General features: G+C 37.9%; 1 protein-coding gene across 2 annotated transcripts in view; it reads right to left on the reverse strand.

Annotated features, from left to right (window-relative positions):
* Positions 1 to 19,253, reverse strand: part of GSK3B (glycogen synthase kinase 3 beta) — a 223,657-nt gene extending 204,404 nt beyond the window's left edge. Inside the window, exon 1 of one of the 2 annotated variants that reach the window (XM_008578782.1) lies at positions 17,719 to 19,253. In XM_008578782.1, the coding sequence (XP_008577004.1) occupies positions 17,719 to 17,806 (88 nt within the window). In that variant the 5' untranslated portion in view covers positions 17,807 to 19,253. The remainder of the gene's footprint in view (positions 1 to 17,718) is intronic. The other variant, XM_008578780.1, reaches the window with a different exon arrangement.
* Between the last annotated feature and the right edge of the window lie 5,297 nt (positions 19,254 to 24,550).

Genomic DNA, 24,550 nt, shown 5'->3' on the forward strand with positions numbered 1-24,550 from the left:
AAACGTTCATTAAACATTGGCTTACTTCCCTTCTCAAATAAAAGCAAGGTCCAAATATACTTAAGGTGGACGTTACAAAGCATGATCCAAAGAATACCAGTTCTTCAAGGAATGCTATAAGCAGCATTTCCTAAACCTCTTTGGTCACAGGATATTTATTACAGCATAACATTAGAGTAACTACTGCAAGGAAACACTGACCCAAAGGACTTTCATATGAGTTTAAAACAAAAAACTTTGCTTCAGATTCTGTGATACCTCTTTTGGCTCCTCCATGTTCATTTTTGCCTACTATCTAGCTTCCACCTTCATTCTGTATAAGTTGAGCTGACAAATAAGTACCTTCCAGATACATGAGTACTCCATATATTAAATACTGAACATTTAAACCCAGACATACTCTTATAAGTATGGCCCAAAAATTCCAACTGCATGAAAAACTTAGAGCTTATTACTGCAAAGTTAACAGAAAACAGTATTTTTCCATTGTCTTCCAGTTATAGAGTGGAAGGGAAAAGGAGGGAAAAGTTCAAATATGGCTTTCATTTAATAAGTTGAGCTGACAAATAAGTACCTTCCAGATACATGAGTACTCCATATATTAAATACTGAACATTTAAACCCAGACATACTCTTATAAGTATGGCCCAAAAATTCCAACTGCATGAAAAACTTAGAGCTTATTACCGCAAAGTTAACAGAAAACAGTATTTTTCCATTGTCTTCCAGTTATAGAGTGGAAGGGAAAAGGAGGGAAAAGTTCAAATATGGCTTTCATTTATTAGAAATGTATAAAATAAAGTCAATTGTTACCAAAAAAAAAAAAAAAACAAAAAAAAACATGTGCCTGGCCCCTCACCTGCAGACAACAGATATGGCACAGGATAAGAGCCAGTTATACTGTATCGGAATTTTGTATCATCTAGAATTTTATTGTAACCTGGCACTTAAAACACTCCAACTACAAAAACTTCAACTCAGAGGTGCAGAAAATTTTCTTCAGGTCATGAGAACTACAAATCATCCTTTTCTATTAATACTTAACTACCTTCACAAACTACAAAAATACTTACTAAAAAGAAAAACATGATTATAAACTGATGTGTTACAATTTGGTCTCTATATTTAAGATTCAAAGTTTTAAATTTCTGGTTTATTTTTTAACATTCATCATTCATTAAATGCCAACTAAGTAGACAGGATCTTCCTGTGCAAGAATAATACAAAGCAACAACAAAAAATATTGAGACCACTGACAACAGGAAATAATAAGGACGGAAGCAGGTAAAGCCTAACACTTCTGTTCTTGCCTTGAGTCAATCTATGATGTGTTAACCAGGCTCAATTCCTGTGCAAGGCTCCATTTTTGCACATTCACATACTCTAAGGATAGCAAGGTAGTTAAGAAAAAGAGCTCTAGACTAAATTAGGTGGGTTGAAATCCAGGCTCTGAAACCCAGGCTATGAAACCTTGGCAAAAGTTGCCTACCCTATGTAAGTTTCCTCAGTTAAGACAATGAGCTCTGGCTCAAACAGATTTTACGTTAGGGATTTCAACTGTAATTTTTATCTGTCTCTAACAGCCACCATTTTATTGACAGCCTGATCAATTTTAAAAGCAAGGTATTTGCTCTTAAATTTTTTATTTTAAGGTCTGGCTGGTTAGCTCACTTGATTAGAGCACAGTGTTATAACACCAAAGTCAAGGGTTTGGATCCCCATACCAGCCAGCCATCAAAAATTTAAAAAAATTTTTTTTTAAATTTTAAAAGATAAATGATTAAAAATTTACTTATATTTGAGTGACAATTACTTTCTCCTCAGTACATAGCATTACAAAAAGTAAAAGTTCCTAAGTCTTATCCTAAGAAAACTTAATTCATCCAATTTCACACAATTTTCCTATTCCCTTTCCAAATCAGAAAGGCAACATAGGGTAGCAGTTAAGAGAACAGATTCAAAGTATAGCTATGAAACTTGCTGGCTGTGTAAGGCCCTCTAAGCCTCAGTTTCTTCATGTGTAAATTACATTTGCCTTACAGGATTATGGTGAAGATTAAATAAGACAGAAATAAATTGCTTAAAGTAGAGAATAGAAAAACCATAGAGAAAAAAAAAAGTTAGTTTTTTATTTTAAATAAACAAAACTGACAAACCTTTACCTCGACTGAGACTCAAACATATAAAATCAGAAATGCAAGTGAAGACATTACAACAGATGCCCCAGAAATAAAAAAGGACTACTATGAACAATTATAGGCCAACAAACTTGATAACGTAGAGGAAATGAATAAATTACTAAAAAAAAATACAACCTACCAAAAGGTTGAATCAGGAAGAAATAGAAAGCCTGAACAGGCCAATAACAAAGAGATTGTAGTAGTAATTAAAAACCTCCCAACAAAGAAAAGCCTGGGTCCAGATGGCTTCACAGCTGAATTCTACCAAACTTTCAAAGAAGGATTAACATCAAGATTTCTTAAACTGTTCCAAAAAATAGAAATAGAGAGAATACTTCCTAACACATTTTACAAGGCCAGCATCACCTTGATACCTAAACCAGACAAAGACACCACAAGAAAACTACATGACCATATCTCTGATGAACACTGATGTAAAAATCTTCAATAAAATATTAGTGAATCACATTCAACAACACATCAAAAAGATTATATACCATAATCAAGTGGGATTTATACCTGGCATGCAAGGCTGGTTTACCATACACAAATCAATCAACGTGACACTGACAGACTGAAAGACAAAAACCACATGATAATATCAACTGATGCTGAAAAAGCATTCAACGAAGTTCAACATCCTTCCTTAATAAAAACTCTGAACAGTTTAAGTATAACATAACAAAGCCATTTATGAAAAACCCACAGCTAATATCATAATCAATAGGGAGAAACTAAAATCTTTTCCTCTAAGATCTGACACAAGGCAAGGATGCCCACTCTCGTCACTTCTATTCAACACAGTACTACAAGTACTACCAAGAGTGATCAGACAAGAAAAATAAATAAAAGGTATCCAAATAAGAAAGGAAGTAAAAGTATCTCTATTTACAGATGACATAATCCTATATGTAGAAAATCCCAAAAGATTCCAGCAAAAAACTGTTAGCTCTAAGGAATGGACTCAGTAAAGTGGCACAATATAAAAACAACATATAAAAATTCATGGCATTTCTAAACACAAATAATGACCTAGTAGAAAAAAAAAAATCAGGAAAACAATCCCATTTATGATAGTATCAAAGAAAATAAAATACTTAGGAATAAATTTAACCAAGGAAGTGAAAGATCCATACACTGAAAACTATAAAACATTAGGGAAAGAAATTGAAGAGGACACAAATAAATGGAAAGCTAATCCATGCTCGTGGATCAGAAAAATTAATATTGTTAAAATGTCCATACTATCTATAGATTCAATGCAATCCCTACTAAAATCCCACTGACATTCTTTACATAAAGAGGAAAAAAATCCTAAAATTTGTGGAACCACAAAAGACCCCAAATAGCCAAAGCAATTCTAAGGAAAAAAAAAAAAAAGGTTGGAGGCATCACATTTCCTAGTCTAGAATTATTCTACAAAGCTGTAGTCATCAAAACAGTATGGTGATGGCGTAAAACAGACATATAGACTAGTGGGACAGAATACAGAGCCCAGAAATAAACCCAAACATAGATGGTTAAGCAATTTTCAACAATAGCACCAAAAAGACACAACGAGGAAAGGATAGTCTCTTCAATAAATGGTGCTGGGAAAACTGGGTTTCCACATGCACAAAAATGAAATTGGACCCTTATCTTACACCATGCACAAAAATCAACTCAAAATGGATAAGACCTGAAACCATAAACTTCCCAGAAGAAAATAGGGGAAAAGCTCCTTGATACTGGCTATGGCAATGATTTCTTAGATATCACACCAAAAGCTCTGGCTACAAAAGCAAAAATAAAGAAATGGGACTACATCAAACTAAAAAGCTTCTGCACAGCAAAGGAAACAATCAACAAAAAGAAAAGACAACTTACAGATTGGGAAAAAATATTTGCAAACTGTATATCAGATATGGTCTTACAATCCATGATTTATAAAGAATTCATACAACTCAACAGCAAAACATATAACCCTATTAAAAAATAGGCAAAGGACTTGAACAGACATTTCTTCAAAGATGACATAAAAATAGCCTACAGGTATATGAAAAGGTGCTTAACATCACTAATCATCAGAGAAATGTAAATCAAAACCACTATAAGATACCACCTCACAACCCATTAGGATAGCTATTAACAAAAAGATAAGAGATGGTAAGTGCTCCTAAGAATATGGAGATAAGGGAACTCTTGTACACTGTTAGTGGGAATGTAGATTGGTGCAGCCATTAAGGAAAACAGAGGCTCCTACAGAAATTAAAAACAGAACTACCATATGACCCAGCCATCTCTCTTCTGGGTATATATCCAAAGGAAATGAAATCGCCACCTGGTAAAGATAGCTGCACTCCCATGTTCATGGCAGCATTACTCACAATAGCAAAGATATGGGAACAACCTAGATGTCCATCAATGGACGAATACATAATTTTACATATAAATAGTATTCAGCCTTAAAAAAAAAGGAGATCCTGCCAATTGCCACACCATGGATGGACGTGGAGGACATTATGCTAAGTGAAATAAGTCAGACACAGAAAGAAAACAAACAAAAAAAATTTGCATGATCTCACTTATATGTGGAATCTTAAGAAAAAAAAAAAAAAGGTCAAATATATAGAAACAGAGAATAAAACAATGGTTCCCAGGGTCAGGGTTGGGGAGATGTAGGTCAAAAGATACAGAGTAGTAAATATGTAGGATGAACAAGTCAAAAGATCTAATATACAACATAAGGACTATAGTTAATCATGTACCTTGTTCAGGATTTTTGCTAAATGAGATTATAGCTGCTCTTGCTGTGGGGGGAGGGAATGAGTAACTATGTGAGATGATGGATGTGTTCATTTGTTTCACTATAGTAACCATTTCACTATATATTATCTGATAACACCATGCTATATACCTTAAGTATACACAATAAAATTTACAGAAAGAAAGAAAGACAGGGAAGAGATGGGAGGGAGGGAAGGGAAGAAGGTAGGGAGGCAGATTGCTTACTAAGGCACAATGATATCTTAAGTATTCCAAAAAATTTTTTTCTTTTACTTGAAGTCTGGAGGGCCTGCGTTCAACATCCTCTACCTCTTCCCTACCAGCTATAAGATCCTGAATAAATAAATCAATTAAAACATTTTTAGGGCCAGCCCGGTGGCGCACCGCTACAGTGCGCCGCTTGGGAGCACGGCGGCGCTCCCGAGGGTTCGGATCCCACATACAGACCGGCCGCTCACTGGCTGAGCGAGGTGTGGACGCAACGCCGAGGGTTGCGATCCCGCTGCCGGTCCCGATCCGGTACGGGCGTGACACTGAGGGTTGCGATCCATTGCCGGTCACGAAAAAAGACAAAAAGGAAAAAAAAAATTTTTTTACTTCAGCTTCTTCATCCATTAAGGGGGGATAATATTTTCTCAAAGCATTATGAAAGTTCAATAAAATGACAGTGGTTGGCACACAGTAAACACTCAAAGGGTAGCTGAATCTGAACTACTCTAGTTCTAAGATCTAGGCCACCATCAAAAGCATCCAGGGAAGCTCAGTACCCATAATAACCGTAAACTTTTTTTTATTTAGCTTTTTCTCCCACACACACTCCTATGGTCCAAAACAGCATTTCTTGACTCTTCCCTAAACCTTAAAGGATACACAAGCTTTCTTGGGTATATGTGAGAAACAACAACAAAAAAATGTTTTTTTTTTTTTTTTTTGGACATAATGTAAAACTGCATTTTAAAACAATATCTTACTCCTAAATTAATACTAAAAGCAACAAGCTGTATAATTTATATTGACACCAAATATAGGGCAGTGGAGTCAATCACCTGCCTTTGGGGATCCTTCCTTTCTAAGGATCCCAGGAATTGGACCACCTGTTCCTATTTTAGAAGCCATGACAAGCCTTTGTTTCTTACCAAGTTCCCACCCTCCAACGTAAAGATATATAATACTAGAATATTTCCTTTATCCTTTCAAAGTGCACAGCCATACTTTAATCTTCTAGAATCTGACAGGAAATTTTATATACATATTTTTTAAAGGCCTCAAAAGTCTCTCAATAAAAGTTATCCCTGATATTCAACTGAATTTAAATAGAACTATACCTTGTCTTTTTTTTTTTTTTTGTCTTTTGTCTTTTTCCGTGTCCGGCAACGGATCGCAACCCTCAGTGTTGCCCCCGCACTGGACCGGGGACCGGCAACGGGATCGCAACCCTCGGCGTTGCTCCCGCGCCTCGCTCAGCCAGTGAGCGGGAACCGGTCTGTATGTGGGATCCGAACCCTCGGGCGGGAGCGCCGCCGTGCTTCCCAAGCAGCGCACTATCCAGTGCGCCACCGGGCCGGCCCTATACCTTGTCCTTTAATAACTCCTCTTGGTTCAAGAAGGGCATAACAAGTATTTGCTACTTACGGAAAAAATAAACAAATCTCTTCCATGTCTAAAAATTATACCCTAGCCAAACCAGTCAACATCTAACAATGTACACAATTAGTCACAGACAGAGTACCATGCCTATCAGTAGAAACCAATTTCTCAAAACCAAATACATACATCCATATTTTATAGATATTTAAGAAGTCGCATTATTTAGCAACAGAACCCATATTGTTTATTAATATTTCTCACTCTCTCTGGGAAAGCTGTAGAATTGATAAACACTAGTATATTAAACAAATAAATATTATCTTAAAGACTCAAAAAGAGGTCCTGTAAAAATTAGAGTTTTCGTAACTCCTCCTCAATACTACATTTACACGCCTAAGTATATTCATGATGAACAGGACTGTTCATATTTAAATACTGTCTGTTTTCTTCATCTCTACTCTTTTGCAGAACAAGATACTTGGTGAAAACAAAAACTGATTTGCCAGTTTCACTGTTCTAAATCTCTCTTCTATCCTCACCCATTCCAAATAAAATCTTGAAAGTCTTAGAGGTATTATAGTATCTACACAGGCTCAATATTTCAAAGGTACTGTGCTTACCAACCAGTGCCACCTATTCATTCATTCAGCTATTCATCCAGAAATCAGAGCCACTCAATGCTAAGCACATAGTATAAGAGAGGCGTCTGAATCTGTGTCTCTTTCCTTTGCCTAGTATTGTTTCCTTACATTTAAACAAAAATCCAGGCTTAACTTTATAAATTAATTTCTTATATCAAAACTTAAATGTTCCTACAAATATCAGTGATAGTATGGTGACCTGGAAACTCTTTACCATATCACTAGTATACCATCTCACCATGACAAACAACCTTTAACTCGAACATGTATTAAGTGACCCAATATAGAAAGCTGTTGGAACTTACAATCTCCCAGGGAGAAACAAGTTAACCAGAATACAAAGAAGAATATAAGAAGGATCATAAAGAGTATAATAAGAGTTATACGCAAGTAGATTTCATGCCTTGAGGTAAGGGATGGATGACTAAGTGGTTGAGGTGGCATTTGAGACTCTGAAAGCCGGTTCGGTCTTTGAAACATCAAGAGGAGAGAACATATGACAAAGAACATTTGGACCTTTCTGAAGAACATAAAAGTCTCTCAACCTCCTTAAATATGATATAAAATTTGATATAAATATGATATAAAAAAGCAATGACATAAATCAATGAAGTGACCACACACCTTTTCTGTTACTTGAAAATAATAACCGAACTATATGATTAGACAGACAAAAATAATAGCAACCTGTAGCTACTGAGCAAATGAAATGTGGCTACTCCAAATTATTATGTTCTGTTAGTGTAAAATACTCACTAGATTATAAAGATATAGTACCCAAAAAGAAGAATGTAAAATATCTCATTAATCATTTTTATATTGATTACATGTTGAAATAATAATTTTGGATACACTGGATTAAATAAAATATATTACTAAAATTAATTTCACCTGGTATTTTTACTTTTTTTAATGTGGCATAGAAAATTTTAAATTACATATATGACTCACTTGTGGCTCACTTAATATTTCTACAGAATAGCTCTGGTCTAAACAATTGCTTAATACTAATATTTTTCAGATTTCTGTACTTGCTTCATGTTACTGCTTCATGCTGGCGTGGTAATCACTTGATCGTAATGATACAAAGTAACCTCCAAGCATCTATTTCTCGGTATCTTGATAATGAAAAGGTGAAGACACCTGCCAAAAAAGTATGTCAGCTTCTTAACTGCCCTTTTGGAGCAAATATGAAAAAAACAATGAAATAACAACTTTTCCAGATATGACAGTACTTCCAAAATTCACTGAAAGATTTGTATTATCTTTCAACTCTATTTTTTCACAAACTTTTTGAAGTACCCTTATACATTTACTAAACGGTTAGTACTTTAGGCCCAAATGGCTGATGTCATAATCTTATATTAGATAAGAACTACTTAGTGATACAAAGACATGGGATCCAGGAAGCAGGAGAGTCAACTCTGAAGATCAACGAAAAAAATCTAGAGAACAACCAGGTCAGATCCCAGCAACAGGACGTGGGCTCTATGAAAAAGGACACTCCAGGAAAAGAAAGAGGGCAGGGGGCGGCAGGTAGGAATCCAGAGAATGTCTGATAAATGGTATACTTGAGGGAAAAAATTGAGATTATAATCACCATAAACAGTATAAGAAAAAGAAAATGGTAACAAAGTCTGAAAAAATTAAAAGCAAAGGAAATGTGATTGTCACTTTGGAAACAGTTTCATAGTTCCTTAAAATATTAAACATAAAGTTAGCACATGACACAGCAATTTCACTCCTAGGTATATACCCAAAAGATCTAAAAACGTATGTACACACAAAAATGTGTTCACAAGTATTCACAGCAGCAATTATTCACACTAATCAAAAGCAGAAATAACCCATATGTCCATCAACTGAGAGGATAAAGAAATTGTGGCATTTCCATACAAAGAAATATTACTCAGCAATGAGAAGGAATGAAGTACTAATACATGCTACGACCTTTAAGAACCTTGAAGATATTTATGCTAAGTATAAGCTAGTCATATAAATATGTATAAATATGTATAAAACCACATATTGAATAAATCCACTTATATGAAATGTCCAGAATAGGTAAATCTATAGAAACAGAGAGTAGATTACTGGTTGCCTGGAGCTAAAAGTAAGGGAAATGACTCCTACTGGGTACAAGGTTTCTTTTTGAAGTGATAAAAGTATCCTAAAATTAGACTGTGGTGATAGTTGCACAACTCTGTGAATACACTAAAAACCACTAAACTGTACACTTTAAATGGGTGAATTTTATGGTATGTGAATTATATCTCAATAAGTCTTTTTTTAAAAGAAAATGCAACCATTGCATACTACTTGCTTCTGCTAAGAATATTGTTCAGTGTCTAGATACTGAGAATAATTTGAATAATTTAAATAAAAATAGTTTAATTAAAAATAGTGGTTATAATTCTATTAGCATGAAAGTAAATGGGAGATAGGCATGACAATAAATGATATCTGCCATAATGGGAAGTCAAAAAATTTCTAAAATTAAGTTTTAACAAATAAATAAAAATAGGACAAAAACTTCTAGAGGAAACACCTATCATAGTCAAGATTGCTTCTAAGAAGTAGGACTGAGCAGCAGATTAGCTTCCATCATAAATAAGCCTTATGTACTACTTGATTTCCTTAAATCATGACTATATTACTTTTAAAAAATAATAAATTTCTTTTAAAAAGGCTAAGGAGTACTTGGTTTAGGAGCAGAATGAAACCATGCGCTCTTAAAGAGGTAAAAGGCACAGGCTTCACTGACATTGACGCACTCTGCGCTTCTGATCTCTCAAGAGAACAGGTTTTCTCACATAAGATGTTACAAAAATGGAAAGTTAAAAAAATAATTGTCTTTTTCTTTACTATGAAATGAACATCTATTTCCAGCAAGAACGTGAATAATATCTACTTGGCACTATAGATAATTTCTTAAATACACACACAGTGGGAAATATTTTAAATGTGCTAAGTATTCATTGGTTAAGACTATTAGCATTTCACCCCTAACTGCCAAGAGTGGTGCTCACTCATCTTTGCTCTTACTCTCCACCTAACTCACATTCAGAGAAATAAAGGTTTAATAATTTACTGGGTAGAAAAATAGCAATTTCCTAGAGTAACTGATTTAAATTTTGTTTTCATCCTACCAATGTTAAATTAGGTACATATACTCAAAATGCAAGTCCATCATAGAAATCATTAATCTGTAAAGATTCAGAATATCTATAGGAGGATACATAAGAAATTGTAATGCTGGCTATCTCCAGGAAAGGGCACTGGTAGTTGCAGAGCAGGAGAAAAGGAAGACTTCACTGAATACCTTTTAAATGAGTAATTCTCTTTTCCTCCAGAGTTTAATGTGCAGAGTATGAAAGCTCTGAAATTCCAATACAACAGCAAATGTACCTGCAACACTGTCTGTCTGATGACAGGTATGACTCCAGCACCTGCAACTCTTCAGGTGCTGCCACAACAACCTCAAAAGTCTAGCAGTAGAGTTTGACTCAGTAACTCTAGCACACATCATGAAGAAAGTGATTAATCAATTAAAAAGAATTAACTGATTTTATGGAATAAGGGGAAAAGGAGGGTGTCACATTAAAAGAAGAAAAGATTCCTTAGAAATAAACCCAAAACACCCAACCTTTTTAGGTATATTAGCCAATTAAGCCCTTAAGAATTTCTCTGACCTCCAAAAGAAAAAAAAGTACTTTGCCATGATCATTCTTTTTCTTCAGCACAATTAAGATACCCACTTTTTCAATTCCCATTACATAGGCCATAAGTGCACTTGGTAAAGTTACTCTGTAAACAGCTATTCATAATTCATAAGAAAGCTTAAAATGACTCATGCAGTGCCTTCTAAGCATTCCCCAAACAGTTGGTATGGGCAGATCAAAATCCAAATAGCAATTCCTCATATACCAAGGAGAAAAAAAAGGAATACAACGAACCTTAAATCAGATAAAACTCTGAGTAATAAATGTAGATGGCCAATTGAAGGAAAAGCTGGAATCAATACCCTGGGCTTGCATACTAAAAACTTTAGTACCTTTATCCACATCACTGAAATACAACTAGAGGTTGGTCAATCACACAGAGATGACCCAGTTCGTTTCCTCATCACTTCAGTAACCAACATGTAGTTGGTTGTAGTAAGACATTATTGCAGAACCCCAGCTCTCCAGAAGAGACTTTCCCAACTCCTGTACCTTTAAAAGACAGTTAAGTTAGTATAATTTAACCTTCTCTAGGTGAATATTTTGAACAGTTATCAGAGGGATTTCACCTGGAGCTGTCTGAGCTACACTAACTAATCCCAATATGCTTGTTTCCCTGAATTTTTTATCTATTCTTTTTAGTAGGTGTAATGCTAACTTCAGTATACATCCATGCCCTTCTAATTTGTGGTTTTAAAAAAACCAGACAACTGAATTAAAACTGTGTTAAATAATAATAAAGAACTGTTAATAAAAGCCTGAAAACCAACCTATGAGCAAAGTATATGCTCCATTTATCAGGATATCAGCTGCTCAGGAGTCTTTTTAGTTTATTTGCTGATTGTCAACTACCAACCAATTCCAAAAAGGTAAGGTTCCAATAAGCCAAATCTTGGACAAGTTGTTTCATCTCTCCAAATCTCATTTAAATCATCTATAAAGTAAGGGTAAGAGTTTACATTACACAGTTGTTGTAATGATTAAAATTAGATACTGCACATAAAGAATTTGGTAGAGTGCTTCATACATGATAAACAGTCAGTAGGCACATCACATGTAATTATTTTTCATAGTCACTTTCAATTAAAGCAACCTATTTAATAGATTACAGGATTGCGCCATAATACTATATTAATGGTAATGGAAAAATGGGGTACAAATGTTTACAATATTTTTGCCTACCTACCTACCATCTTTTCAGCTTTAGGGCATGCCTATTCAATCCTAAACCTGTAAATTACTTAAATTATATAACCATCTAAAACACAAGTTTCTAGAAAAATAGTTCCTCCTTCCTCAGAAATGTTTACTTTTTATTACTAAATTGATTTGAAAGGATAATCAAAAGTTAACAACTCTAAGAAGACACAACAATCACAACAATTCCTTGATCTTGTTAAGACAAGTGAACAGAGACGAAGTTGATGGGGGGGAGAGGAAGGAGGGAGAGGGAGGGAAGAACAGGAGGAATTGGTAAAGGGACATGAAAATGAACTATATTGTATATTGATAAATTAAAATAATGAAAAAAAATTAATTCTAGACCATGTTAATAAGGGAACATGTTAAGGGTTCAGCTTTGTGCCATCGTTGGCCATGGTACCCTAGAAACAAGAGGAGAAGTTGGTTTGGCAAAATTAGTTTCAAGAAAAGTACATCATCACCTCAATGTGATCAAATAAAAAATGCTAAGAAAACTATTCAATACAAAAATAAAGGATTCACCCATTTACAAAATCGTGACTTGCATACCCTTTTAAAGTAGACCTTTCTCCCCAAAACATAAGCAAAAGAAGGGAGATTTTGTAAACTAAGAACCCAAATCTACAAAGTTGTGTCTTTATATCTTGTAGCAGACCAAGTGCGTCACAGACACAAGTATATATTGGAATAATTTACTGAATGTGTATTATGTGCTGAGTATCAACTCATTTTTTAAAACTAGGATAAAAATTTACTTAATAATAAATAGAATGGAATAATTTTCCTTTATTTTATTAACTTAATGGCAGGAAACTTTCAGGAAAACAAATTGTTCTTTACTATCAGTTTTTCCTCGCTGTTCTATCGCACAGGTTGTTATATAAATATATTTTTCAACATCATATTCAACAAATTTCAAAGACAATTTGTATAACCAAGGAAGATTTGTATATCCCAAGATAGCAGCAAAGACTGCAAACTCTAAAACCTATGAATTGTAAAAATGCTTTTATTCTTCAAATCACAGAAAATTCTCCTTCCTCCTCCACCATCACCACCCTCCAAAACAATCACCTACAAAATGATGCTAAACATTCCAACAAATTAATTTACTCATGGTGATTGGGTTCTTAGTACAAACATATCCAGGGAATCAGACTGGTCCTGTTAGTACTAGCACACACACCTGTCACGCCCGCATGCTCTGCCCCTCCATTCTCCACTGTAAAGTGGACCATCACAAGAGGCACCAGTCTCACAACCTCATGAGTCTTATTTTAAAGTATGGAACTGTGGTACCAAGGTCAACACAGGCATGTTTCACAGCCTTCTCTACGCATAAAGCACACAGAAAAACACAGCTCTCTCCATCTCAGAATCTGCTGCTGGCACTTACAAAAACTCTGGTTTTCACAGCCTTGCTGTTTCTCCAAAACAGTATCACACCTGCAAGTCCAATATGAAGGACAGACAGCACAGGGTGCAAGTAGTGATTTTCAGCTGAACTATGCCAGTGAAATGAGAAGATGTCACCTCATTTTCTAAGTGTGGTTCCCAATCAGCCATAAATTGATTTGTGAAACTCTGGGTTCCCATTAAGTTGTTCCTAGTGCCTGGGCCTTATTGTCATTTCACAATTAACATTCTACAGGTGCATGCAACAAGCCAGTATGCAATTCTTTGGGGAATATCTTAAGTGTTCTCACAATTCTAGGTAAGTCTGGTTGGGAAAAAAATGAAAATAAAGTTCTGGTTTTCAGTCTCACACATGAGCTCTTTTCCACACTGGCACAGGATAATCAAGAAATTGGCTAAATTCTAATAACCTAATTTTTAGATGTCAACAAAGAGATTACATTTTCTTGGGAAACAGAGGGACTCTAAGTTTCTACCTATCCTTCGGTTTTAATCACCATACGACTTAATACTGTAAAGTAATATGCAACTACTATTAATTATCTTCTCTTCACTAATAAAAATGTTGATCTTAAAAAGTTTTAGATGAGGAAACAACTTAAGCAACACTCACCAACTTATTTTTCTCTTCCCAAATCTTATGTTTAAGCATTGAACCTAGTCAATTAGCTACATTTTTTCCAAAAGTACACCTAAAGGACTTATTACTAACATTTTAACCAAAATTGCCATGGATAGACTCTTACATTCTCTATATTGAGTAAAATATCATGTGATTCTAAAGAAAAAATTGTATAGACATTAACATTTACTTAATAACATGTAAATCTGGATGTGAACAAAAAAGAAATATTGGTTTCATCATAGCAAGTTAAAAAGAAGTATTTCAAATATACTGATTTAAACTTGGGCTAAATGCCTTACCTCAACAAAAAAGGCAAAAAAATACTTCTTACAAAATCAACTTTTAATTTCTGTTGGAACCTTAAGGCTCTTAGTATTATTACTATTATTTTAAATGCAAGATTTACCTAAAAATAATAATTATTTATGAAAAACAAGATTTAAGGATGTGCCATAGCTTAAATTAAAGGCTATATAAAATATCTAAAATGTTAATGTCACAGTCCAAAAACTATTTTCATTGTTTTCAAATAAATTACCATGGAGCTATTATAACTAGGTTTCAAGTTTAAGGATTTTGAATCTACACTAAGAATTATTTTATTTTTTAGGACTTCTACAAAAAGCATTTAAATAAAAACCCTCAGTTTACTGCTCCCAAATATAAATCTGACATCTTTATTTGTAGAAAAATTAGAAAGTGTGCAATTAATAGACTGGAAGTTAAATATCATCGCCAGTAACTAACTGCTGTCTGTTGAATTTCATAGGAACCTATTGTATATTAAGTTTTTGGAAAGTGAACTCATCTACACTCTCATCTCAGCACTTTCTCAATTTTCCCATTACAATTAACAATATAACTCAGCAGTTAAGTCTTACAGACCAATAACATCAGAATTTATTTTTAACTTCTGACTCCTTCACAAATATTCGCCTTCAGTCCAATCCAAAGTCCTGTCAGTTCTGCATTCATTGTCTCTCAAATCTGTTCCTTTCATCCCATTTTCACATTTTACTTTATTCCCTCACGATTCACAACATACCCTACTATCCCCCTAAAAAAGTTGTCTCCCTACTCTAATAGATCAACGCAGCTGCCAAAATCACCTTCAAATATCTTGTTTAGCAAACTACAGTAAATCCAGTAATACAGTAAATCTCTTGAATTTCAACCAAACTTTTACAGGCCCCCCTCTGCCTTCTATCAGCTAACTTTCCTCGATGTCTCAAATTCCATCTTTTATTATTTTCCTCTTTAGGCCCCTTTAATTCAGATTTACCAACTTGCTTGCTGCCTCTCATATAAAACTCACTATCTCTGTGCCTTGGTACATTCCTTCTACCTAGAATCCTTCATGCTCCTTGATCAGTTCAAGCTACAGCTTCCTTTAACAAACCTGTCTTAAAACAAACTCTCTCTACAGGAAGTCTTCCCTCTTCAACACAGTCTCACCTCTTTATTCTTTGTCCCTCTGAACAAAGGATTAAACTTGTATTTTATAGTTTTGCAATCATCATGCTACTGTTTTCATATTTTTTCTCCATAACTGGCCTCTACAATTAAATGATAAGCTTGAGGCCAAGAACTATAATTTCTTATGTATCTCTGTTTTGAACAGGGGTCCCTTAGAACACTAGTAGCCCAACAAATGCTTAACAACTCTGCTTTCTTTTAAATATCCTAAAGTTAGGTTGTCAAAACACATAATTAGCATTAAACTCCAACTTTTTAAATGTTAGGTTGACCTATACGGTAACAGAAAATTAAACATTTTAACCTACATACTTTACAAGTGTTACTCCATCCTCAGTCAACATCCTATCAAGAATTAAGGATCACTTTCAAAGAAAATCCTGTAAACAAAATGAAAAGTCCCTAAATTCAGCATTATAATCTATTATTATATATCTCTGAAATAAGTCTAATAAATTATCTAAAATTAATTGAGTGTTTTTTACACTATATTATCAAGATGGAAAACATACAAACACTCCAGTACCACAAGAGGCTCTTAAGTAGCTATTATAAGATTTGCTTCATCATAGCTGAAAATTATTCCAGAATTTTTAAATATTCCTTTCAAATGACCCCATGAAGTGCTTAGAAAGCATGACCCTTCCCTGAAAGATGCATAATCAGCTTGCCTCTTCACATACCCTGCATTCTCCACTAGCTAGTCACCGCGGGAAAAATAATAATAATAATTAACTTTCAAAAATAATCTCCCATTCAGCAATTACCTTGGACTACCCTGCTTCAGGCAAGTTCCAAAGGCCAATATGAATTGAAATCTTTAGTTCAATTTAAAGATAAGGAGAATAAGGAAACAATATAGATACTTTTGTCAAATTCTAGAAGTATGTTTAAATAAGTTGTCATTAAATACCACATGAACATCGCCACAAAAAGAGATACACTGGAACACTGAATACTTAGTATACCAAGTACTTCAAGAACATAGACAGTTTGGCACAAATCCGGGAGGAGAATAGTCTAGCGACAACCCTGAACACAGCCCAAATATCCCTATCATTTCCAGGACCACAGCCTTCCGCAAAAAGCTAGGATGGAAAGGATTAAATCCCTATTCTTATAACAAAATGTGACGAAAACTAATGCAAGAGCATTTTAAACAGTCCTAAAAAGGAACCCCCTGTAGTCTAGAACATTTAAAGAGAATGCAATGGCACCCCAAAATTGTACTTAAATGACAATGAGTCATTGACAATTAACATTTAACTTAGTATTTGGCACTATGACAATACAAACCTCAATCAAAGCTTGGACCTACTTCCAAGTTACCTTTTGATTAAACATAAATTACATGGTGGCAGACTGGTAATGTCAAAACAGGAAGGTTAAGAGATAACACATTAAACCACTTATCCAATTGAAGACAATGCATTTAGAGATGCTACTGCTGCGGGATATTTATCAGCTCCCACAGGCCCCTTCTAAAGTGAGGAGTCAACGATCGCCTCCAAACGTGAATGCTGGTAACTGAGCAAGTTCATCCCCCGATTAAGAACAAATGCTAGCACTTTGTACTCACGCAGGCAAAAAAGAAATGTTAGGAGGGTGGGACATTTAATGTCTGTATTAAGTACACAAAACTATGATAACTCCTGAGCCCTGAGCTAAAATAACCTCCCTTACTCCAAAAGGTATATACTCTGCAAATATACAGTGATGTATAAATCAAATATAAATCATAGTGAATCAAATCTTGTCCTTCTCTTAAAAGGATGAACAAGTAAACACTTTCATCACTATTTTAACGTAAGCATTTGATAAAGCTGACTACCAACAGCAAGAAAGTTATAAAAAAAGAAATAGTTTCAAATAGAATAATCCAAATAAACATCATATTCTCTCAATTCAAGGTTAATAAGACCGGGGGAAGGAATACGGGAAAAGAGAGAGCTGCCTCATCCTTGACTGAAGACAGGTTTTGCCCTTTTCCATTACCTCTGATTGTTTTATCAGGAGGTCTAAATTTTCAGATCTTGGTATTTCGAGATTTCTTATTTTAAGGGTGATGTGGAAGAGGGATGTAAAATAAAATCAATACTCACTGCTAACTTTCATGCTGCCAAAAGCTGAAGGCTGCTGCACTGGCTTGCAGCTCTCCGCAAAGGAGGTGGTTCTGGGCCGCCCTGACATGATTACCCTCTTTCCGAATCACCTTTTCCTTCCTTCCTCCTTTTCTTCCTTTTGTTTTATGTTGGGATGTTAGGTTAATGATAAATGCAGCATTAAGTTCTCTCACAAGAAAGAGAAAAAGCTTCGTCCTCTTGGCTTTTCAGTCCTTTTGTACAGGTATTTTAAAAAACGAGCGATGTATTCCTCCTTCAAGACAGATCAGTACGGACATTTAACATACAGATGATCTGAGACTGGGGAAAAAATACAATTCTTTCCCCTCCCTTTCCTGGGAGGGGAGGGGGGGAAAAGGTGGAATCCTAAAAAAATATCACGTGAAACGGAGGCAAATACTTGATTGAAAATAAGTACTTTGAATATTATATTTTCCTCGGGGATTTTTTTCCGAGTCAATGAAGGGAAGCGGCGGAAGGATCACGAGTCTCAGGCTTGAAGAGAAGGGGGGATGGGAAGGAGGGAGGGAGAGGGAGGGGGTGGCTCGGAGATGCGACGGGAAACGCTGCGGCTCCGGCAGCGGCGGGATCCGGCGGGCTGACGGCGGGGGCCCGGCGAACTGGAGGACGGCGGAGTCGCGAGTCAGTCAGAGGCGGGCGGTGGCGGCCGATCCTCTCCTCATTGCGCCAGGAGCAGCTGCAGGCGGCGGCTGGATCCAGCGGCCATGGCGGCGGCGGTGGCGGAGGCAGCTCCCTTCAGACCCCAGGCAGCGGCTCCTCGACTGCTCCCCATACGCCGGGGACATGGGAACCCGGCAACAGCTTCCGTCCCTTGGGGCCCCCTCCCCCGTCCAGGGCACCAGCGCGGCCGCCCTCCCGCCCCTCGCCTCAGCTCGGTGCCCGCTCAGGAAGTGTCCGCGCTTTGCCCCCAGCCCGGAGCCCTGTCAGCGGCTGCGGGGCCGGCTCCTCCTCGCTTCCTTCCTTCCTTTGTCACTCGGCCCGGCGGCAGCAGCAGCAGCAGCAGCACTAGCCCGCATTCGCCCGGGTCGGGGGCTGCTCTGTGTGAGGAACGTCGTCTGCGCAGCCGCCTAGCGCTTCCCCACTCCCCCTCCCCCCTCCTACTCGTCCTCCGCCTCCTTCCTCCCCCACCCAGCCTTACACCGCCCAGCGCCCCGCCGCCCGCGTAATAGGCGTCTGGGAATAGCCGGCCGAACCCCGCGCCCGCCGGCTTCGTTGGGGAACCGAAGCCTGAGCGGAGCCAATCATGGGCGTCGTTTGTTTGCGGCTTCTCCCGGAAAAAGCCGATGGGCCTGAGGAACCAATGAAAAAGTGTTGCTTGAAAACCACGCCCAAGGAGCGGAAAATGCCGAAGTTAGCCGAACGGGAAGAAGGTGATTCGCCTTGTTCTGTGTCTGGCTAGGGGAGAAATTCGACAGTGGCAACAGTGGCCAATCAGAGTCCTCGGCCCTCACGATAAAGCGTGAAGAGTTAAGGATAGTGAAACCCGGAGTCGCTGGTGAAGCTGCAAGGCTGGGCTTCTCGGCCCCTTCGTAATTGGCTGGAAAACTCCGGGGGGAGTGTACCTCCCTTGATGATTGGCGAAGGGAAGGGGGCTTCCGAGGACAGCCTGGCCAGTCAGAACGTTTCCTCTCTCGCCAAGGTGGGGAGAAGAAGAAAGCGAAGGGAGGGCATCTATAAAGCGCCGTCTTATTGGCCTGCAGCTTTGGAACTGGAGTGGGGGCAAAAGGGAAGGGAAGGGAGGTGGCAAACCCCTGGCGGTGGCCAATCGGCAGTCACTGCCGTCCTATCGCAAGACCTAGGTGCACTGTGATTGGCCTTCGGCCTCCGGCGCCGGTCCCAGGAGCGGGAGAAGCTGCACTGGGGTTGTGGCGGACGGCCTGATGGGCTCGCTCGCGGCTGCTCCCAGCCCGTGTGGGAGCCGCAGATGGTGAGCGCGGGCCTTCCGCGCAGCCCGTCCGCAACTGCTGCGGTCGGCGGGGCTGTGCCTAGAGCGCTCAAGCGAGCGGAGGTCGAGGGGCTCTCCCCACCCACGGAGCCTCTGAGCGGGGCGCGCCCGAGGCTCCTCTTAGCCCGGGATCGCGCGTGTGGAGTATCTGCGTCTTCCCCGAAAGAGCTGACCGGGCTAAGGGGACCTCCCCGGCCGGGTGCGAGCTCTCAAACGCTAAAGTGGGAACAAAGCTTCCAGAGAGGCATTGCCTCTCGGCTGGCGCGCCACGCCCAGCCGTGGGGGCCATTGATAGGGTAAGACCCACTCTGCTTGGTGCAGCGCGGCCAGGCCGGGCCTTCTGGAAACGCCCCTGAGAAATGAGCTCGTGCTGGATGCGCGAGCTCCTTGGGCGCGACTGCCCAGCGCAAAACGGGCCCCGAAAGCAGGTGAGGGGAGATGCCGTCAGGCCGGATATCCTGAAGCCTCCGAGGAAACGGGGAGGCAGAGTAGACAGTAGTAGCTTTGGGTCTTTTGGAACTAGGGTGGTCTATGGAAGTGTTATTTGAGTAGGTTTCACACATAGGCCAGTGTCCATTGTTCTTCCAGAGAACCAGTTTCTTTGGTCTGCCTGAACAGTGAGGTATGGTTACGTCAGGGTAGCAGAGGAAAGGAGAATGGACAGTTGCCATTCTGATCGTAATCCAGTGGTGCCTGCAGTTTCCACCTGCAGAGTCATCCCTTTCTTAACAGAAAGATGCTATCTCCAGAAAGCACATGTAAAAGTACCCATACTTGATCAGATGACCTAGCTATTACTTTGAAAAACCGGTGAGGCACTTGGGGCAGAACAAAGTAAGCTTTGATGGGAGACAGTAAGGTCTAGATAGGGTCTGTAGACTCAAATGTCTATGGGAGCCAGAGAAGTAAAGCAAATGAGCGACAACGTCTGATTTAAGACTACAAGGTATGGTAGGGAATAGGGCAAATTGCAGTGTCCATGCCGTAACTAAAGGGAAAACTCCTCAGCTCTAACAGATTGTTGCCATCAGGAATATGGGTCCAGTGTTCTGAGATTTTTTTCTTTTTTTTCTCCCAGGAGAAACCCTAAAGTTGGATTTTCGTGTGAAATCTCTGGAGTTTTAAATGTTGGCAACCAATATTTCAAAACCCAGAGGGCCAAACTAAAAACTTCCTAGGGTAGATGAGGCCAACAAGTAATCAATTTGTAATCTCAGTCCTGAGCATAGGTTTTATAGCTCGAAAGTAGAGGCTCTTGTTCTTTGCAATTAAAAGAGAGCATGAGGTCACTGGATGCCATGGGGGTGGGTAAAGAATGTTAAAAGCAAACGCAGTGCTTGGCAACTTTGTCATCTGAAGGGCGTCTGTCCATGCTGTTATGAAAGAACTTTGCCACTGTTCCGTAAAATGCTGTGAGGCAAAACTTTAAATCCTGCCCACCTCTTTTTACTTCCCATCCGTTCTCCCAATTATACCATCAGGAAAGTAAATAACAAATGTTTAGGTTATACAAGTTGGAAACGTGGCTATTCTTTTTTATATAATAAGTACAAAAATAGTCTACCTTAAGTATACAATTAATAGCTTTACTGCCTTTATTGCTGCCTTCAAATATTTTGAACAAATGCTGTTAAAAAATCTGACCTGAAAAAAAAAAAAAGTCTTATAACAAGAGAGGGGGAAACTTGATAGGAGGAAGAAAAGAATGTATTTCATGCTAAAATTAAGACTTGAAGAGGGAAAAGTTTATGAAAAAATACAGAATTACCAAAAATAACTTTCAATGGTTGTTTCTCTGAAATTTCAAACTCACTCTTACTTTACCTTTCCACCAGCTGTCAACCACATATCAGTTTTACAATAAGTATAATAGTTAATATTTGTTAGGTGTTTACAGTGTACGAGGCATTGTTCTTAAGTGCTTCACACATACTATCTTATTTAAATGTATAACTATCCTATGAAGTACTGTTATCACCTCGAATTTACAGATGAGGAAACTGAGGTCCAAAAAGGTTTACTAATTTACCCAAGGTCCAAAAAACTGCAGAACCAGGATTCAGATCTCCTGTTCTTAGCCTCTGCTTCATAATTCTCTCTTGCCCAAAGTCCCCACCCCTCCTGGTATATCTTGCTTTATTTTATAATCTAAGCCTTATGCTTTTTACTGTGTGCACCTGGTTGTGAACATACCCCCTAGTATGATAACAGTTTGGTTTCCTCAAGGGCCCTTGTAAAGATCAGTGATTGTAAGCTGAAGTAACAATAAGCCAAAGGGTTAGAAAAAGGTAAATGTGGAAAAACTAGGTGGTACAGAATAGGTGAGTAGCGTAGTGAGAAAAAAGCTGATGAGCGTTCCACAAGATAAAAGACATAGATTAAAATATGCAGTGAAATAGCTTCATAAATTCTGTAGTAATAATAAGCATTTGCATAGCACTTTGCAGTTTATGAAGTACTTTGACATGCAGTGTATCAGTTGGTCCTCACAACAGTCCAGTAAAATGGGATGGGAAACTATTGTCCTCTTTTTACGAATGAGGAAACTACACACTAGAGTGATTAAGTGACTTGCTCAAAATCACTTAGCTGCATTTTTTGTTGAAACTAGAAGAAAATGTAGGCATATTTAATAATGAAGTGGTACATAGAATATGAGATGCAGTTTATTTAGATGAACCCAGAATCAACCATTCCAAACAAATCCATGAGGAAGTTCTTCCTAGGACCTCATGTATTTAGCCAACATATATTAAACACGTATTAAACATAAATGTTGTTCAGTGCTGGTCTTCAAAATTTAATAAGACATGGCCTCTGTGCTTCAAATACTGGCAGTAAGGTTCTATAAGATGGAAAGAGTTGTTCAGTAATGAATGATAGCCCTCCAATATCAAGGTCAAAGTGATGAAAGGAAGGGAAAGTAAATTTGCATTTATTGACTGCCTGTTCAATTCTCCCAAAACCCCAAGAGATAGGCATTGTTAGCCCTTTTTTTAATAGATGGGGTGGAGGGGTATGGAATTAGTCTTAGGATACGTACATTGCTCAAGTTCACACTATTAGTAAATCCTGAGATGGGATTTATGCCAAGGTCTGTTTGAGTCTAGCCTCTTTATACTAGATCACTCTGCTTTCCATCAAGAAGTAATACTGTTTATCCTATCTATTAAAATTTTATACATGTGTATGTTTGCACATGCACACCTAAGTGTCTGGACATACAAATTTTGGTGGCATTTTGGATGATATTTATTGCCTCCATGCTTTCCAGTATTATCTTCATTTTCCACCTTTTGTTAACAACTTTGACATATATTCCACAGCATAGTAATCTTACAGGAAAGGTAAATACCAGCAGCTAAACAGGTACTTTTAGAGGGATTTGAGGAGGCAGTTTCAGGGTTGAGCAGATAAAAATAGAAAATCAGGAAACCTTCAAAAGCTCTGAAGCAGGAGCAGAAATTTGCCCCTCCACGGACAACTTTTAATGCCAAAAAGAGATTGACTGTGACTAACATTTAGTATTCCATGTAAAGGGGTCACTTTATAGCAAAGTAGGGGTGATAAAGTAACCTATTGACTATACTAGAAATTATCAGCAGGAGCTTAATTTGGTAGTAGTATCAAGAGCCATTTTAAAAATTGTACTCTTTAGGGCCGGCCTGTGGCTTACTTGGGAGAGTGTGGTGCTGATAACACCAAGGCAAAGGGTTCAGATCCCTATATGGAGATGGCCGGTTAGCTCACTTGGGAGAGTGTGGCGCTGACAACACCAAGTCAAGGGTTAAGATCCCCTTACCGATCATCTTTTTAAAAAAATTGTACCCTTTGATCAGTAATAAAAGATAACAGGTATTATGCTAAGTGTTTGGGGCATGTAATGAGCAGAACTCCTTATTGGTAGGTGCAATATTGTTATTACTTCTATTTTACTGATGAGAAAACAGGAATAAAAGAAGTAACTTGCTCAAATTCACATAGCTAGAAAGTGGTTTTCAAACCTGTAGCTTAATTCTTGTGCCCTAGCCCTGGGAATTTCTCCTTAGAAAATCAGCCAAAAGGAAGAAATCAGACTTCATCCAAGTCCATTTAGTGAGCTTATCCAGCTCTTGGTATTTTTGTAGGAGACTATGCTAGGCCTTAGGAGTACAGGAGTACAAAGATAAATAAAAGCCATCCAGAGATGACTGCTGTCTTGCCCTAGCCTTGGAGGCAAGGCCCTTTCTCATAGTGGAGAAATGTAAAACAGCTAACCATAATGTCATCTGGGCAGCTTGGAGCTAGCACAGAGGAGGGAAAGTGTCCCAGAGATTGTTTTCCAAGTTTTATTTAAACTAGTTGTCTCCAAAGTTGGGTACATGTACCCAGAAGTTGGCAGAATGATCCTTTGTGGTGCCAGAACTATTAGAACTTATTTTTATCTTAAAAAGTAAGAAATTACCTTTCCAATGGTCCCTCCTCAGTCCCTACATTGAAGAAACAAGTGTTACATAGTCTACAATACAGCTATCATACAGGAAGAGGAATCCACATCCTCAAAGGGGTTGTGAATTTGGAGTGCCCTCCTGTTTTTTAAATTTTCAGCAACATATGGCACATCACTTGTGCTTAACTAAAGGATTTCTAGATAATATGATTTGGTTTTTAAACTAAGTTGACCCTCATAGGTTACTGAAAATGTTTCTATGAATAAAGTATAGATTACAGATTTTATTAACATTCAAGAGTAAACAAAATGGCAAAGCCAACATTCTCCTACTCTTCTTAGAAGGAGCTCTTTGTCAGTCACATCACTAGGTAAAAACAATAATGTGCTGATCAAATTTGACAGAGTGGACCTGA

This window comes from Galeopterus variegatus, unplaced genomic scaffold (assembly GCF_000696425.1).
Source record: "Galeopterus variegatus unplaced genomic scaffold, G_variegatus-3.0.2 Scaffold1756, whole genome shotgun sequence".
Classification (NCBI taxonomy): Eukaryota; Metazoa; Chordata; class Mammalia; order Dermoptera; family Cynocephalidae; genus Galeopterus; species Galeopterus variegatus.